The 15,998-nt window shown below is 48.1% G+C and overlaps 1 protein-coding gene across 1 annotated transcript in view; it reads left to right on the top strand.

The window, feature by feature from the left end:
• Positions 1 to 1,961: 1,961 nt before the first annotated feature.
• LOC144111990 (uncharacterized) overlaps positions 1,962 to 15,998 on the top strand; it is a 38,066-nt gene continuing 24,029 nt past the window's right edge. Inside the window, exons 1-2 of the mRNA XM_077645077.1 lie at positions 1,962 to 6,517; positions 7,791 to 7,885. Coding sequence (XP_077501203.1) covers positions 6,374 to 6,517; positions 7,791 to 7,885 — 239 coding nt within the window. The 5' untranslated portion in view covers positions 1,962 to 6,373. The remainder of the gene's footprint in view (positions 6,518 to 7,790; positions 7,886 to 15,998) is intronic.

Below are 15,998 nucleotides of genomic sequence, written 5' to 3' on the forward strand. Positions count from 1 at the left end.
TACGCGGAAAAAAGACTGATGCACAGGCGCAGAAAAGGAAAAAGCAACGACGTCAAGGCAAGGGTGCCAAGCTCGTCAGTCTGAGTTAAGATAGTTCAGCTTGTGGCATGATAATGAAACGGAAGGTTTGCTGGCACATGAAGATCCCTTGCGCGCAATGACAAGGACCTCATAGATTTCCCTCGTGCGTTGCTCGGTGTAGCATCTGAGAATTTTGCACTGTTGAAAAAGGGGGACGCAGTTCTCGCACAATCTGTAGTGTAAGACCAGGTCGCTTTTGGGAACAATGTCCTCCAAGGATGAGGCGGTGCTCCCTGGGGCGATCATTTGTACGGCGCCCCGTCTGACCAACGTACGAGGTTCCGCAAGAAAAGGGCACCTCATAAGCCACCAGGGTACAGCAATCAACAAAATGCTTCTCATGCCTTTTGCTGCATGCAACCCTTCGGGGGCCCGAAGAGTTCACCTTTTTGCACAGATGCGGCAGCTTGCATGGGGCACTAAGCATCACATGTACTCCCACTCTGCGTGCAACGTGCTTGAGTTTGTGTGAGAACGAATGTACGGGATGACTGCGACTTACTGTCCATTCCTTTGCTCAAATTTTTTGCGGTTCGTAGGATTTCGGCAGCCGTTCAATAATTCTTCAGCAACACTGTACAAGACAGATTTTGGAAATCCATCTAACTCCAGCCGTTCAATCCGCGCTAGGAAACTTTCCTGCAATTGGTGCTTGCACGACCTGGTGATGGCATTCTTGATGTTTCCTGAGACGACCTGCCTTTTGACGATCTTGTAGTGCGCGGAGGTGTATGGCAGAAAACTTTCGCGAGCTCGAGGCTCATAGTGCCAGCAGAGGTGCTCGCCACGAGTGATGATTGTCATGTCCAGGAAACGTAACTGCCCTTCATTCAGTAGTTCCTTGGTCAGTCGAAAAGGGGAAAGGTGGGTTTCGAAAATTGCAAAAAGATACAGGTGATCTTGGTTTCGATCCGTATGGGGGATCTGGGTTTTGAAGATGTTTTTTTTTATGAACTGCGGATAGCTCTTGTTGAGCGCCGCTCGAAGAAGTGGTGCTATAATTCCACGCTTTATCAGTTTGGAGTGAGCGCTTTCGTATGGAAGACCTTTTTTTTGTGTGCTGGTTGTACTTGTTTTCGTGTGCGGGTTGCACAGATTGCGACTGGATTGACCAAAGGTGATGATCTGAAGATCCAGGAACTGGATGCTGTTACCCTGAGGGAGTTCCCATGTAAACTTCAGGCCGTTAGACTCTGCGGTGAACATATTGACAATCTCGGGCACGAAGCCTTCAATATTGCTTTCTGAGGAAGCATCTAATATGATGAGGTAGTCGTCCACATACCTTAGAATTTTGAGTATTGCCTTTTCTGTCAGGTTTTCCTTTATGCGGCTTTCCCTCGAAGGATATCGCTGACGATTTCAGGTAGAATTCAAGCAAGGTAATAAAGTTCTCTATGCTGATCTCAGAGGAATTCTGTAAGCTTATCTTGTCTGTGCCAGCAATTTCGTCTCGGACATCTTGGAGAAGGTTTCCATGCGGGATAGAGTAATATAAATCTTGGACATTTATGAAAAACGCTCAGGTGGCGGATTTGAGATGCTGAAAAGCAGTGATTGTCCAGAAAAGGATCTTTGAGAGGCAGCCGCAAATACGTGCTGTCAGTAGCTTGCCAGGTGCCTCTGAAGCATTTGCCAAACAAGTCAGGAACTCTGGAAAAAAGCTCCAAATTCCCAGTAAAGAAGACAAGAGCACTCGGGTGGCCAGGCTGAAAGACAGCAATATCTTAAAAAGGAGTAATGATAAGATCCAGGCTTTCCTTATCAGAGAAAAGGCTAGTGCTGAAAAGGGAACAGCGCGAACACAGGACGAAGAGAGGAACGTACGACACAGGCGCTGCCTACGTTCCTCTCTTCGTCCTGTGTTCGCGCTGCTCCCTTTTCAGCTATGTTATACCAACTAGCCCGCAACCACACCCTTGTGAAAAGGCTAGTGATTGTGTAAGCACCCCTTCAATCATCATGTATAAGAATGAAAGTGTTTTCTTAGAAAGAATGAGGTGAGACATGTGTGGGCTGCTGTTTCTTCCTGAAACGCATTTCCTTGTGCGCATGGGTGGGTTCTCCTTACCCTCTTGATGTACACCTGCTTATAGGCACTCGCTCACGCTGCAAAAAATAAACAGTTGAAAGTTGCGCCTGTAAAGTCTCTCTTGCTGTCTGATTTGGCACCTGTTAGTTCTCTTGATATGCACCAACTAGCCCCCCAACATGTTCTACTTAAGTGAGCACAGTAATTTCCATTGCAGTGATCATTGGAGGAAGGCACATGCACTCCTTCTAACACTGTCATCCCCGGCAAACTTAAAGACCAGCTAGAACATGAAATTTTAGAAGCCTTTCATATTCATGATAACATAAGTGATCCATCAGTAACACTGAGATGACCTGTTTATGCACCACGGCAAGGAGGTGTGCGCTTGTCTGTTGTTTTCCTGGAAATTATAAGGATTCCTCGCATCCTTAGTTAATTGTGGTCACTGCAGACCATGGAAGCTGCTCTCAGGGCCGTGCTCTGCAGGCACCCGTGAATGGTCTTCTGTGGGGTTTGGCGCAGACATGACGGAAGGCTGTTGTGAGGGAATGTGGCATGACTGGAAGGAAAGGCTTTGCTTGTGGCGTGCTGTTGCTGGGTGGGCTTGGCAGCAGCAGCAGCTGTTTGGGCGATCTTATCCCACTAGGTGTCTTGTCTCGCTTCGTCCCCGTCTTTATTCGCGCTGTATCGCATTAAGGGATCCAGTCGTCTGGTGTGGGGCCGAAAAACATGGAATCGACTGTAGCACTGTTGTCAAGGGAATGCCTTGTCATATGTGCCAAGCATAAGTTTTTGGAAGAAATAAAAAGGTGCTGAGACTGCATCAGCCGGGCCAAGGTGCTCTTGAAGGCACAGATGTGGGCATGTCTGTGGAAGCGTGCCCCCTCACCAGACTGGGGTTTCCAGCTGCCTCTTCTCATGCTCACAAGTGTAGGCTTAGCTCAGTTGCACTGGCCAATGAAACGGACTATTTGGTGGCCATTTGTTGGGAGGTGGTGCGTTTGTGTTGCGGCGCCTTCATTGTCTCGAGGCCATGGACCAAGTGTAGAATGCGACATGGACTCCTCTGCTTTCAGACCATGGTAACAGTGGCCGCTGCAACACCGCGTCGACGCCAGAGCACCACGGCAGCAGACGGAAGCTTGTTTGCGACTCCCCACCTGCGTGCCGATCGAGCTAGCAACCACTAGGGCCCCTTTCTGTTGTTCACTTTTGGTTTGTTTTTGTGCATGTGATTTTACTCAGTGCTGAATTCAGGAAGTGTGTCATCTGAGGACTTGAACATGCATTGGCAGTGCAGGTATTTGTAACCCCATTTTCTAAACAACAAGAGGGGGGTGAAGTTGTAACAACCCAGATGATGCAAGCCCACCAGGATTTTTGAAAAATGGGCCTCAAGACAGAGACATTTATTGGCACTCGCTTCTTGTACTTGTTGACAGGAGGTGTGAACTGCTTTCTGTCAGCATCTGCTTTGTCTTCAGCACGGAGGAAACTGCACTGCGGAGGATTTGCCCTGGCTGACCCTCTTCAGTCATTGTCGCATGTGATGAGTGTTTGGCAAAATTACAAGCGTAGTTACCACATTATCCAGGAATAAGAGTATCTTTTACTCTGCTGCCTGTGTAGGCAACAGTGGTTAGACAACAAGCATTAGCAAACAAAAATCACTTGCAGCCAGTATCACTTGCAGCTGTGCAGAATGAATGAAGAAGCAAGAAATGCTGGTCTCCTGTGAGGAACAGAAATAATCCTTAAAAGGAGAACGTTGTAGTTGTGGTGGCTTGTGAGCCAGCTAGGTAAGCCAAATGCATCTCTCATCCCGTTTTGGTGCACGAGGAGGTTTGTAGCAAATGCAGGCCAAGTCACCGTTGCAAAGTGGTTGATCCCCCTGAGGCTGGCACAGCTCACTGCTCATTCACAAAGGCTAACTTTCAAAAGGGGCTATTTCAAGCATGGCAGAGCATTGCTGTTTTTCTTGCCCCAACCCTTCCTTCCATCTTAAACAAATAATTTCCCCCTATGTTAATTAATTTGTTACTTTTCCAGCCCAAAGTACCAGTGGTTAATTTTTTACAGGGGTGTGTAAAATTTCGTACAAAGTGTCACATTTGATGAAAATAGCGAGATCAAAATGCCAGGACTTGTGAAGCAAACCTGCGAAAGATTATGGAGTCAATTTCTATTGGGAAGAGGCATATTACGCTTGAACTTGTGGCGGAAAAACAATGTTTGCACCATTCAGAAAATCTGTTTGCTGAGAAATGGTGGACACATGCTATTAGACTCACTGTCTCGTGAAATATTATTTACTGCGATTACTATGTGGCATACCAAAGTGTTTACGACATGAGTGATGCTAAATTCGCCTGAGACAAAGGAATCTCTGCTAGGTGCAATGCGCTCAGTTTGCTTTTGCACGGTTGAATGGTGTCAAAGGACTGGACTCCCAGGGAGGCCTATCGTAGCAGGGGGCTGATGATGATGATGATGATGGTGTGTCCTTTACTTCCAGTAAAAATCCAGTCTGCTAGCATTCAGTAAATTTTTTTCTTTTCCCATTTCATTTGCCTTCTTTCTGTTTAATTTTACACTGACAGTATGTGCCCTTAGTTCAGGCACGTCCCGGTTTATTGGGCTGCATGCGTTGTCAGGCTGCCGATTTTGGCAGTATGATTTTGAGGTTGTCTCAGTGATGTCTCATCACCCAGTGTGATTATAATATTAAATATTTTAGGTAGTGGCTATGCTGCCAGATGCCAGCTAACCCAATAGAAAACAGTGACAGTAAGAGCTGGGTGATTCGACCCCGTCAATTCCGATAATTCCAACTGCTGGCTCAAGCCAAGCCAGTGCCGATGCAAGCCCGCTGATTCGGTCGCTGCGGGTCTCACACCGGTTTATTCAGGAGGCTGCATCCAGGTATGACTGATGTGCCTAGAGATGGTCGAAATGGTTGCAGCGATGGCGGCTACCCAGCTAATGTTCTCTTCCCATTCCTTTGATCTCTTGTGCCAAAACTTGTCACATGTGGCGCTGTTGATTGGTTTGACGCAGTGGTGCTCCACCATATCTATCGCTTCGTGACTCTTGCGAGGCAGTCCTGACAGTATAAAGCAGTCAATGCTGCTCTCGTTATCAGCCATTGCCCAATCTGTGACCAAATAAATTCACTGTCAGGCTAGCAGTTCTTGACTGGGCCATTGCAGCCTTCGGGTAATTCCAAGGTGGATTTATTGGGACAGGATCATCGTCCACTGCAGCAGGACATAACTTGTGAAAAATAATGCTGCTTGTCTCTTGGCTGCGCATGTGCTGAGGAGGCAGTGGAAAAGAGAAAGCGCAGTCAACAAACAAGGTTAACTAGGCTTCCCCTGCATGTGTGCCCAATATCATTGCTGTGCAATCCAGTCTGTTTACCTGCTTGTATTTCAAATGTTCTCACTTGCATATGCCAATTTCTATCATTCTTTTTCACTTTGGTCTCTGAATTGCATTCATTTGGATCACCATAATCGGCAGGGGGAAAAAAAATGTCAGAGTGCCCCTTTATGGTGCAGAGCTTGGTAACATGCCACATACTGGCATGCTACTGCTTTCCTAATTGGCAAAGACCTTGTAGCGCTTGTTGTGCATCTTTTTTTTTGTGAGCACTGCGATAACATTAATTGGTAAACTAGCCAGTGCAGCAAATATTTGTAGTTTGCACATGAGGTATTAACACGTAGTAATAATATTAAAAGGCATCTTGAGCTGGTCAGATGGTACCAACAAGGTGGTGCTCATTTGCTGCAGCCTTGCATGCCCATCCTAGCCCAGTATCGTCATTCTACTGTGTCACAACAACTGTTGGTCACACTAGCCTGTCTTGGGGGGCAGCTCACAAATGGATTTCCTATAAAGAAAAGGCTGCTTTCTGATTAGCATCTGTTTGCAAAGTACCCATGCCACAAGTTTGTAACTGATGCTACATGTCCAGATTTAATGTTATCATGCATACATTGTAGTGCAGATGGTGCCTGAAAAGCAATAAACAATTTTCACCCGATTATGACCAGTTGAGCACAAAATCTCGCCAGAATTGCTCAGAGGTAATCTCAGAAATGTCTTGCAGAATATCCCACTTTTTTGGTTGGAAAAATAGATATAAACCCACATGGCAGCACACGAGCCAAGAATGTCATTCTCAGGTATTGGTTTGCAGCTTCATGGGAGGTTCTTGACGGGCAAATGGTCCTCCTTGATTCATGAGTGTTTATGAATGACACAGCAAAAAATGCTGTATGTGCTATGTTTGTAGCCATTGTATATGGACAGTGCTTGCATGCTTCTGTTTCTGTTTCTGCCACCCCTCTAGACACTGTTCTGTTTGAAGCAAAAACGAAGTCGCTAGCGAAATCCGTAAGCAACACCTGCTATGCCTTCCCTCTGTCTTAGTACTTTTGTTCGTTTTGCTGTTTTCCCACCAAAGATTGCTGCTGCTGCATTGGCACCTTCTCTCTTGTACCACTACTCAGGTGCTGATTAAAAGTGGTCTTTTTTTTTCCGTTGTACCTTTGTTTACTTGAGGTGTCTGCACTGAAGGTGCTGAACGGCTAGCTGGCATTGAGTTGAGGTTCTCTTCTCGGGTGGACTTGACATAAATCACCAGTGGCACCATCTGTAGTGTGTCTAAGTTTTTTCAGCAGTGCAGAGCAACTGACTCTCAACACCATGGTACATGCAGCAACCTATTGTGATGAGGGTCTTAAGTGCCATGCTGCAGTTAAACTGTTTACTGTCTAGCCAGTTTGCTGCCCCTTTCAGGTTTACTCAAGCGCTCTTCCACAGTACCAAGATGTGATGCACTGCAAAGCCCTCTGGTGGACTGTAAACAACAGGGGGGTTCATGCTTTTAATTACCTTTTTGTACAGTGCAAAGAAAAGCAACTTCTGAGCCGATGTGTGCCAGACAGGACTGAGACATCATTTCTGGCAGCTGTAGCCTAGGGGCATGTTCCTGGCATTGCACCAGCCAGATGGAAGAGTTCAGAGCCAGAGACCAGGGACCAAGAATGAGTAGACACTGTGTTGTCTACTCCTTCTTGGTCCCTTGTCCTGTTTGTCCTATTGCTCCGTAGTATGAACCAACAAGCCCGAATTTCAACAAATGGAGGAGGTTAGCCTTGTGCAGTACCCCATTGTTCTCAGTAAGTTGCTGCCAGTGTGTGTGTGTGGGGGGGGCGGCGGATTCGTTTTGTGTGTGGCTTTTAATGGCACCTCGTGCTGTGGTGTAAATATCCACTTTCCATGGTGCCCAGGCAAAAAGCTTCCACAGCCGGTGTTGTCATTTCTGGCCACACTTAAAGGGGCCACTTGGTATGTGCTGCGGCTGTAGCTCTTATTACTTAAGTGTTGTATGCCTGTCTCAGCACACACACTGACTGCAGCGTGGCTTCCAAAAGTGCATCTCATAGTTTGATGCAACTTGATCAAATGGTGTCAGCCGACTATCATGGCTGATTGGTAGGCACCATTGGCTTTGTTGGAGACTCTGGCATGTGAGTGTGTGCATGCCCATCGTGTCACCCTGTGGAAACCAACAGTGGCCTGGGTGCTCTCTTCCCCCCACATGGGTGTCTGTCTCCTCCCCTCCACCCTCCCCCCACCCCCACCCCGCCTTCCCTCCTGGCAGACCCTGGAGTCCAAGCTGGCATCGTGCCGCAACTTTGTCAAGAGCCCCCAGAGGGAGGAAGCCGAAGACGCTGCAGTGGGTGTCACCGCACTCGGGTGAGTCATCAAGCTGGCCTGCACATGCAGTGGTTAACCTGTGCATGTGATCCTGAGTCATTTGTTTGATGCCTGTCATGTGCACCCTACTATTAAACAGTGTGCGCTAATAGGACGTACACAGGAAACTTGGAGACAGAGGAAAGAACCGCTTCTTTCCTCTGTCTCCAAGTTTCCTGTGTACATCCTATTAGCGCATGCTGTTTAATAGAGATGTACCAACTAGCCCGTCAGAAAGTTCTACTGCACCCCACTGTGCTGCACTCAAAGGAGTGGCCCCTTTTGTAATTGAGATGGTTTGTGCCAGAAAGTAAGGCTGCCACATTTTCTACAAGTCCACAAGTAAACATTGAAGCCATACGCACAAAAAAAAATCAAGTTTCAAAATGTACCCTGGGGGAACATTGCTTTCATAGAGCAGAAAAAAAAAACAGAAAATTGGATTTTTTAATATCACCATATCCACCAGTGCATCTCGTTTTTTTTTATGCAGCCCCAAAGTTTCATTGCTCAAATCAACGGGGAAGCACTCTGAAAAAATTGTTTCATGACGAGCAGTGGCACTGTGCATCGAGGAACTGCTTGGAAAACCAGCGTTTTTCTCCTTTCCAATTTTCTAATAGATTTGCTCACCTTGCGGAGTAGGTCTCCATTCCACGTAGCACGCATTCAGAAATGCAGTGAATGCTGAACCAGTCTTCTACCATTTTGTCGAGCCTGCAGGCTTTCCACAAGGTCTAGGAGAGAAAAAATTTGTAGAAAAAAACTTGCTGATATAATGCTGTATATTTGTGCACTTAAGTTTGCGAGCGTTACTAAAGCTCAAATTTTCATCAGAATCCATCATGAAATAAGAATGGTGGTGTTGAAGCTTGGTGTTGGTGTTTTATTAGAGTAAGCAGGTGCAGCTATAAAAGTATGATCCTTTTTTAAAAAATTATAATGATGATTACGATTCTCCCTAATGCGAAATTTGAGTGCAGCTCTGTTGGTGTCTCAGGCTGTGTAGGCTCATTGTTTTGCTTTGCTGGGTCATCCGCACGTCAGGTGGCGATATTAGTTGGATAGTAGTATCAGTTGATGGAGACGACGATGTGCAATGCGCAGCACGTGAGAATGTGTATATTAGTTGCGCTAAGTCAGGTTCATCACAACTTCTATTAAACTTGGTCACGGCTCCAGCTGCGCCAGAGGTAAAGGTCGCACTGAGCAAGGCAGCCCAAAATGGGTCTACTTGCTCATTGTTGCCAGTCTTGCACACCACTTGATTGGGAACACAACGTCCCTTGGACTCTGCTGTCGGCCAGAGTCCCTCAGGTGGGCCCTCTGAGCTTGCTGTGAGCGATCAGCAGGCCCATTGGCACAATTTGTGGTGTGGCTGTATCATCTGCTCCCTTTTGTCTAGTGGTGTCCCTTGCATGGGATAAACTTCCGGTGACTGTCTGGCTGTGGTTCTGTGGGCACTGGTCCCCCACATGGGCCGGCGATGGAGCTGGACAACGCGCAACACTCGACTATCTAGAAGAGTAGAGTAACTTCATAGGAGATTGGGCCTGTGGCTTGCGCTATCCCAGGGGCGAGCCATGGAGGACCCTGACCATAGTTGTGTGCAAAAACAGGGTCTTAAGGCTGGAATGAACTTTGCATCGGCAGCTGTCCTGTATGCTGGGAGGACTTGTGTGGGGCCCTGTCTGGATGCGGTCGGTCCAGTATGGCCCCTCAAAAGTTTGGCTGGTGAATGTCCTGTGCCTCTGTTTGGGGTTGCATGTTGCATTATGAAATCTGCTAGTCCAACCTCCCTGCCTCCTTGGTGGTTTGCACCTTCCTTTCAGCTTGGCCATTTGTAGAAAGATGAAAAGGTCACGTGGCGCATTAGGTTGGCATTGAGGAAACCCCAGAACCAGGCAGACATAAGCTGAGGCCCATTGTCAGACTGTGTGTTGCTCTGGGCATCTCTGGCCGTGTCTCCTGACACGGAGAGCATTGTCGCACCCATTCCTCAATAGCTGCACTGATTCCCGGCCACCATACATAACTGCGGGCCAGTGCCTTCATCCGAACAATGCCCGGCATGCAAGGCTTCAAGGAGTAGCTTCTGGGGAATCACCACGTGGTCACCCCACAGCAAACAGCTTTTGTGGGCCGACAGTTGATGTTGCCTGGCCGGAAATGGTGTGAACTCAGAACTCATGTTGGGCCTTGGTGGCCACCCCTTCCATGCCCAGTTGATTACATAGGATATGAAATGGTCCTTGCCAGAGTATGTCAGCCGCATGGACTGGAGGTTCTGGAAGAGTGTCCAAGAGCATCATCAGGGTGCTGGTTTGTTCTGCGGCATGGTTTTCCAGGCTGGTGGAGGAGAGAGTACCCTTTCAGAAAAATGGGCCAGTTCGAGTTGATAACGCCTGTGGCGTCTGGCATGAACAACCCAAGAAGTGGCTTGTGGTCTGTGTGGATCTGGAATGGGCGGAAAATACGTAGACATGGAACTTTTTTACACCTGCAACTACTGCAAGTGCCTCTTTATCAATCTGAGCATAATTCCACCCAGTAGTAGACAGCATCCTTGAATAGAACGTGTTTGGTGCTTCCCTGCCATCAGGCATTTTGTGGCTCAGCATAGCCCATATGAAGAGGCGTCACAAGCCAGGATAAGTGTTTTCTTTTCATCAAGTGCGTTAAGACCTGGTTGGATGACAGTAGTCGCTTCACATTATCAAATGCTCTCTGCTGTGTATGATCCGAGACCCCAGGTTGCTTTCTTGTTCAAGATTCGGGGCAGTGGTTCTGCAACAGCTGCCTTGTGGGGAAGAAACGCATGGTACAAGTTGAGGAGCCCCAGGAAGGCGTGTAGCCCAGTCTTACCTACTGGGCATGGTGCACTCATGATCACTTGAGCCTTTTCAGGCGTCTGATGAATTCCCTCGGCATCGACTCAAAACCCTAAAGAATCTACTTGAGCGACCTCGAGTTGGCATTTTTCTTTCTTGACCTTGAGCCCCACAGCTTGGAATCGTCCGAGACCTTCTTGAAGGCGACCGAGCAGCTCTTCTTGTGAAGCCCCATCATCGGAGTACGCATTGACCCTACGTACTCCCCGCAGAAGGTTTTCTATGAGACACTGAGGAATGCCGGGTGCAATTGCTGACCCCAAATTGAAGTCTATGGAAATGGAAAGCTCCCCGATGAGTCACTGTAGCAAAAACGGTTCCACCAGGGAGGGATGCCAGCAGATGGCTGACCACCGGTACTGGATATGCATGTTGCTGCTATGCTTTGTTTATTGTGCACTTGTAGTCTGAAGAGATACGGACGTCCCCATTAGCCTTCAAGGGGTTGATGATGTTAGGGGCTCCAGGATCCCTTGCTGTATGAGCTTGTCCATCTCTGCATCAGTTTTTGGACAAAATGCGAAAGCTATTCTTGATGCCTAAATTGGGGCAACCTCAGGATTGAGTGCAAACTGCTCAGGTGGCCCTTTGTAACACCCCATCAAACACTGAACCTAACTATGTCAGCAATCGAGTGGAATGGCTGTTTGATGTTGATACCAAGCTCGGGGAACCAGTCCTGTCCAAGCAGGCTTGGACAATGATAAGACGTAATAGGCCGTAAAAGTCTGAATGTGCCATATCCGTACACAGCTATGCGATTGGCTACATCATATCAAGCAGTTTCAGCGTTGGTAAACGGGCATTTGGGAACATCCGCTTGGCATCAGAGATGAGTGAAAAGGTTGACCACCTGCATTCGACATGGCTTGCCTTCAATTTTCACCGTCACATGTATCTTCCTTCGGGCAGGTGCAGGCACATCGTGGATAGCGGTCGACGTTTGGTCGTTGCAGTACGAAATGCTCATGCAAGGCGTCCTGCCGTAAGTTTCGCAGTCCTGACAGTAGCCCTGTGGCCTTTGAGGACGGCAGACTCTCAACATGTGACCAGTGTCTCCACATTCCCTACGCTTGGCATCACAGAAATGGCATAGACGTCATTCATGGGGACCCCCTGTTCCTGCAGAGTCTGTTCGCTGGACAGGAATGTTCGGCAACTGTAGGACACCTTCGGTGGTGTCTTGCTCGTTGTTGACATCCGTGCTGATTCCCTGATGCAGCACTAGCGGAGGTCACTTCTTTCTTGGCCAAAAGTTGTCGCATCACCCTGTCATTCCACAACCCGAACACAAAGTGGTCTCGAAGCGCGATGTCGTGGGCGGTGATATGGCAATGCTGCGCCGTGGTTCGAAGGGCAGCAAGGTGTGTGGCTGCGGGCTCTCCGCATGCCTGGTCGTGGCGGCGGAACTCGTATTGCCTCGTGGCTTCAGGGCTAGGTGCTCCCATTGTTACAAACAGCGTATCCTTGAGTTGGGCAGACACAACAAGCCCTGTCACCAGCTGGAGCATGACTAAGGAATGTGTACCACTTCTTACCATCGTCTGTACTAATACCCAGAAGATCGGAGACGAGTTGGTTGAAATGCATAGCTGAAAAAAGCACGAAGGTAATATATGGATGAAGAAAAGATACACAAGGTGAGGCGCTAACTTGCAACTCAAGTTTATTCAAGATAAGTACACGTATGTATAGGAACACAGATAGCACAAAAAAACACAAACCCACCAACCTTCGTAGTTGACACCACACATAGAAATCAAACCACTGAGACCATCATTTGCAACCCAGGTGGTGAGGCCAAAAATGCAAATTCCCTATCAGTCAGTCCTGCAGAAGTTTGACTGATACAATTAGCACTATTCAAGCACATGTGAAGGGCTTCCGTGAGTTCACGAACCAATTGGTCATTGTGCCTGCCAAAGACCAGTGTGCATTTGTTTCATGATACCCTGAGCATGTGATCATGCAAGCGTACGGCAGGTTATTAAAGTTGATCAAGGCTGCACCAGGACCAAAACCCTTGGTCACAGAGCGTAAAAGAGTTGCAGCGCTACCATACGTGCACCGAATTGCGCATGTGCTTAAAAATGTAGCAGGGTGCTACAACGCCTCGGTGGTCTTTTCTGCACCTGGGAAGCTGGGTGCAGTCTATTCTCAGGTGCGCTGGAGGGAGAGTGGTGGAAAAAGAAAAAAGAAATGAGTGCATCATTAAGCACACAGCCCCGTTCGTTCCAAGGGGCGTCGGGATTCTCTACAAGTTGCCACTCTCCTGTGCTGCTTTATACATACGCAAGACCGGGCGTTGTATTCATGAAAGATTAGGAGAGCACACGAGGTTACTTTGGGGAGATTCCCTGAATAACCTGCTGCAGCATTGCCTCACATGCGGTACTAATGACAAAAAGGAAAAGAAACAGTGCACACCGCTCTTTGGCAGCGCAACCATCCTTTTTAGGCACAATGACCAGTTGGTTCGTGAACTCACAGAAGCCCTTCACATGCGCTTGAATAGCGCTATGGTATCTGTCAAACTTCTGTAGGACTGACTGATAGGAAATTTGCTTTTTTGGCCTCAGCACCTGGGTTGCAATGATGATCTTAGTGATTTGATTTCAATGCATAGTGTGAAATATGAAGATTGGTGTGTTTTTTTGTGCTGTTTGTGTTCCTATTTATACGTGTACTTATCTTGAATAAACTTGAGTTGCGAGTTAGCTCCTCTCCTTGTGTATCTTTTCTTCATCCATATGTTACCTTCGCACTTTGTTCAGTTATGTTTGTAAACCATGCGCCTCCAGGAAAAGCTCGAACCGCTGTGTGTAATCTTCCCAGTCCTCGGGGTGGGGGAAGTCAAAAGCTTCAATGTACGCCTCGGTGGGGGTGGCGGCCATGCTGTGCAGGTGGGCACCAGTGATGTCTCAGCTTCCCTTGGCGGCTGCAGTGTTGACATCGAATGAGGGTCCCACCCTTATCGCCAGTGTTAAGACAGGTTTATTTATTTATTTATTTCACAGTACTGCAGGCCAAAATTATCCCAGGCAGGAGGGGCATCAAAAACACAAATCAGAACACCGTGTGGAAAAAAAACATACATTGCATGTGACACTTAACGAAATAAAATCTAAAAGATACCCACCCTAGCAAAGACGAATACAGTCAAGTCCACTTATAACAATGTTCAAATGCCACGAAAATTTCATTGTTATAACCGATAATTGTTATAAACGGGTTGCACGAAAAAAAGCGTAACAACTGCAAAGAGGGGTCATGGACGGCAAGTGACATGCGAGCTCCGCCGAGGCATCGTTTTGGTGGCACCGAAAGGGGCATTGTAAAAAATACGAGAAGGTTGCTGCGGCTGCCTCTCAGCTTGAAAAATCCCTTAGTGCCCGAAAAAAAAAGAAAACATGAAAACTTGAAAGCATTTAAATAGGGCAAAATAGCTTGCACTTCTCACTTCTTTGCTGAAACAAACCCGCAATCGCTGAGTTTCCACTGCTTCGCGGCAATCTTGCTGACATCGTTCTGGAGGGCATCCAAATGTTGGACATGTCCGAGTGAAAGGTTTTTTTTTTGCAAAAATGAAGTCCCGCAGGGACTCTATCATTCTTGAGGCCTCCTGATGAGAGACAACTTGTACAGGCTCCGGTTCATCTTCGTCTTCGCTGCTGTCATCGTCTTCCGTGCCGGTGACTGCTGCAACGATCGCCTTGTCAGTCAATTCTTCGTTTGTGGTGACTGCAACGTCGGCGTGCAAGAATTCAAGCCATTCCGTGTCGCCGTCATCACCGTGCACCCTAGACCAAAGTTCTGTAATCGCTCCATCGGCAGGAGCTTCGCGACCCTCCGCGTCACTGATATCCCCGGCGAAGCCCGCTTTTCGGAAGCAATTCATGGCGGTGGAGGAGCTGACTTCTGCCCATGCCCCAAAAATGAATTGAACAGCCATCAGGAGTGAAATCTTAAAGTCGGGAGTGGGTCGGCATTTACGCACAGCAATGTTCAGGTTAAGAGCAAGCCTGCTCAACACACGCCGGCGATACAATGCCTTGAAGCATGCAATCACGCCTGCGTCCATGAGCTGCAAGCCTGCAGTCGTGTTCGGCGGCAGGAAGAAAATTTTCACATGCGACAGCTTCTGGGCAGTCTGGTGTGCAGTACAGTTATCAAGGACCAACGCCATTTTCCTGCCTTCATGCTGCATCTGCTGACCGAACTCGCACAGCCACTCGCGAAAAAGTTCACGCGTCATCCACGCTTTCTTATTATCACGGTAACGAACTGGAATCCTTTGCAGTGCCACGGAAAGAGCGGGGATTCCTAGATTTTCCAATTACGAAGGCGGGGCACTTGTCGCTGCCGTCCATATTCGCACAGAGGAAAACGGTGGCCGCAATTTGCTCTGCTTGCCGCCCTTACAGGGATCGCCTTTGAGTGCATGCGTCTTCGACGGAAGCATTTCGAAGAATAGCCCGGTCTCGTCACCATTGTGAAAGTCCCGGTCTGCATATGCTTCGCGGATGTACGGCAGTGTCTCTTCCCAACCACTTCCGTCTAGCGTTGACATCGAGCGACCCTGCCTTGCCCACGACTGCCTTGTAGACGATTCCGTGCCTCTCCTTGAAGCGCTGAATCCAGCCACCACCAGGCTGGAAATCGGTGTTTTGAAAGATATACGCAAAGTGCTTCGCCTTCTCCGCTAAAATCGGGCCACTAATTGGCAAGTTCATAGCACGTGCGCCAAGGAACCACTGATACAGTGCCTCCTCCACGTCTTTGTAGGCACAATGCCGAATCCTCTTCCGGCCGTCCTCCATAGCATGGCCAGCACTAGCATGGCATTCGTTTTCAGTCATCTTGAGCGCGTTGCGGATAATGGTTGAAACCGACGGCTGTGACAGGCCGTACTTGCGTACTAAGTTGCACACTTTTTCACCACCTCATTGCTCCCTCAAAATGTTCCTCTTCGTTTCCAAAGATATTGCCGCTTGCTTTCTCTTCTGCGGCAGTTGATCCAGTAGAGCTACGCTGGCTGCGCTTCTTGATGAAGGAGAATCATCCATTGTTGAACTCTGGGGAGGAATCCGATGGGCGTGCAGAACCAGCAGGACCGAGGCCGGTGATGGCAGATGATAAAAACCACGCTGGCAACGCACGTGCTTTGACACTGTACGCTGCCCTCAGTACATGTGCAGCTCGTGAAGCAGGAGCCAAAGAAA

This window comes from Amblyomma americanum, unplaced genomic scaffold (genome assembly GCF_052857255.1).
Source record: "Amblyomma americanum isolate KBUSLIRL-KWMA unplaced genomic scaffold, ASM5285725v1 scaffold_24, whole genome shotgun sequence".
NCBI classification, from domain to species: Eukaryota; Metazoa; Arthropoda; class Arachnida; order Ixodida; family Ixodidae; genus Amblyomma; species Amblyomma americanum.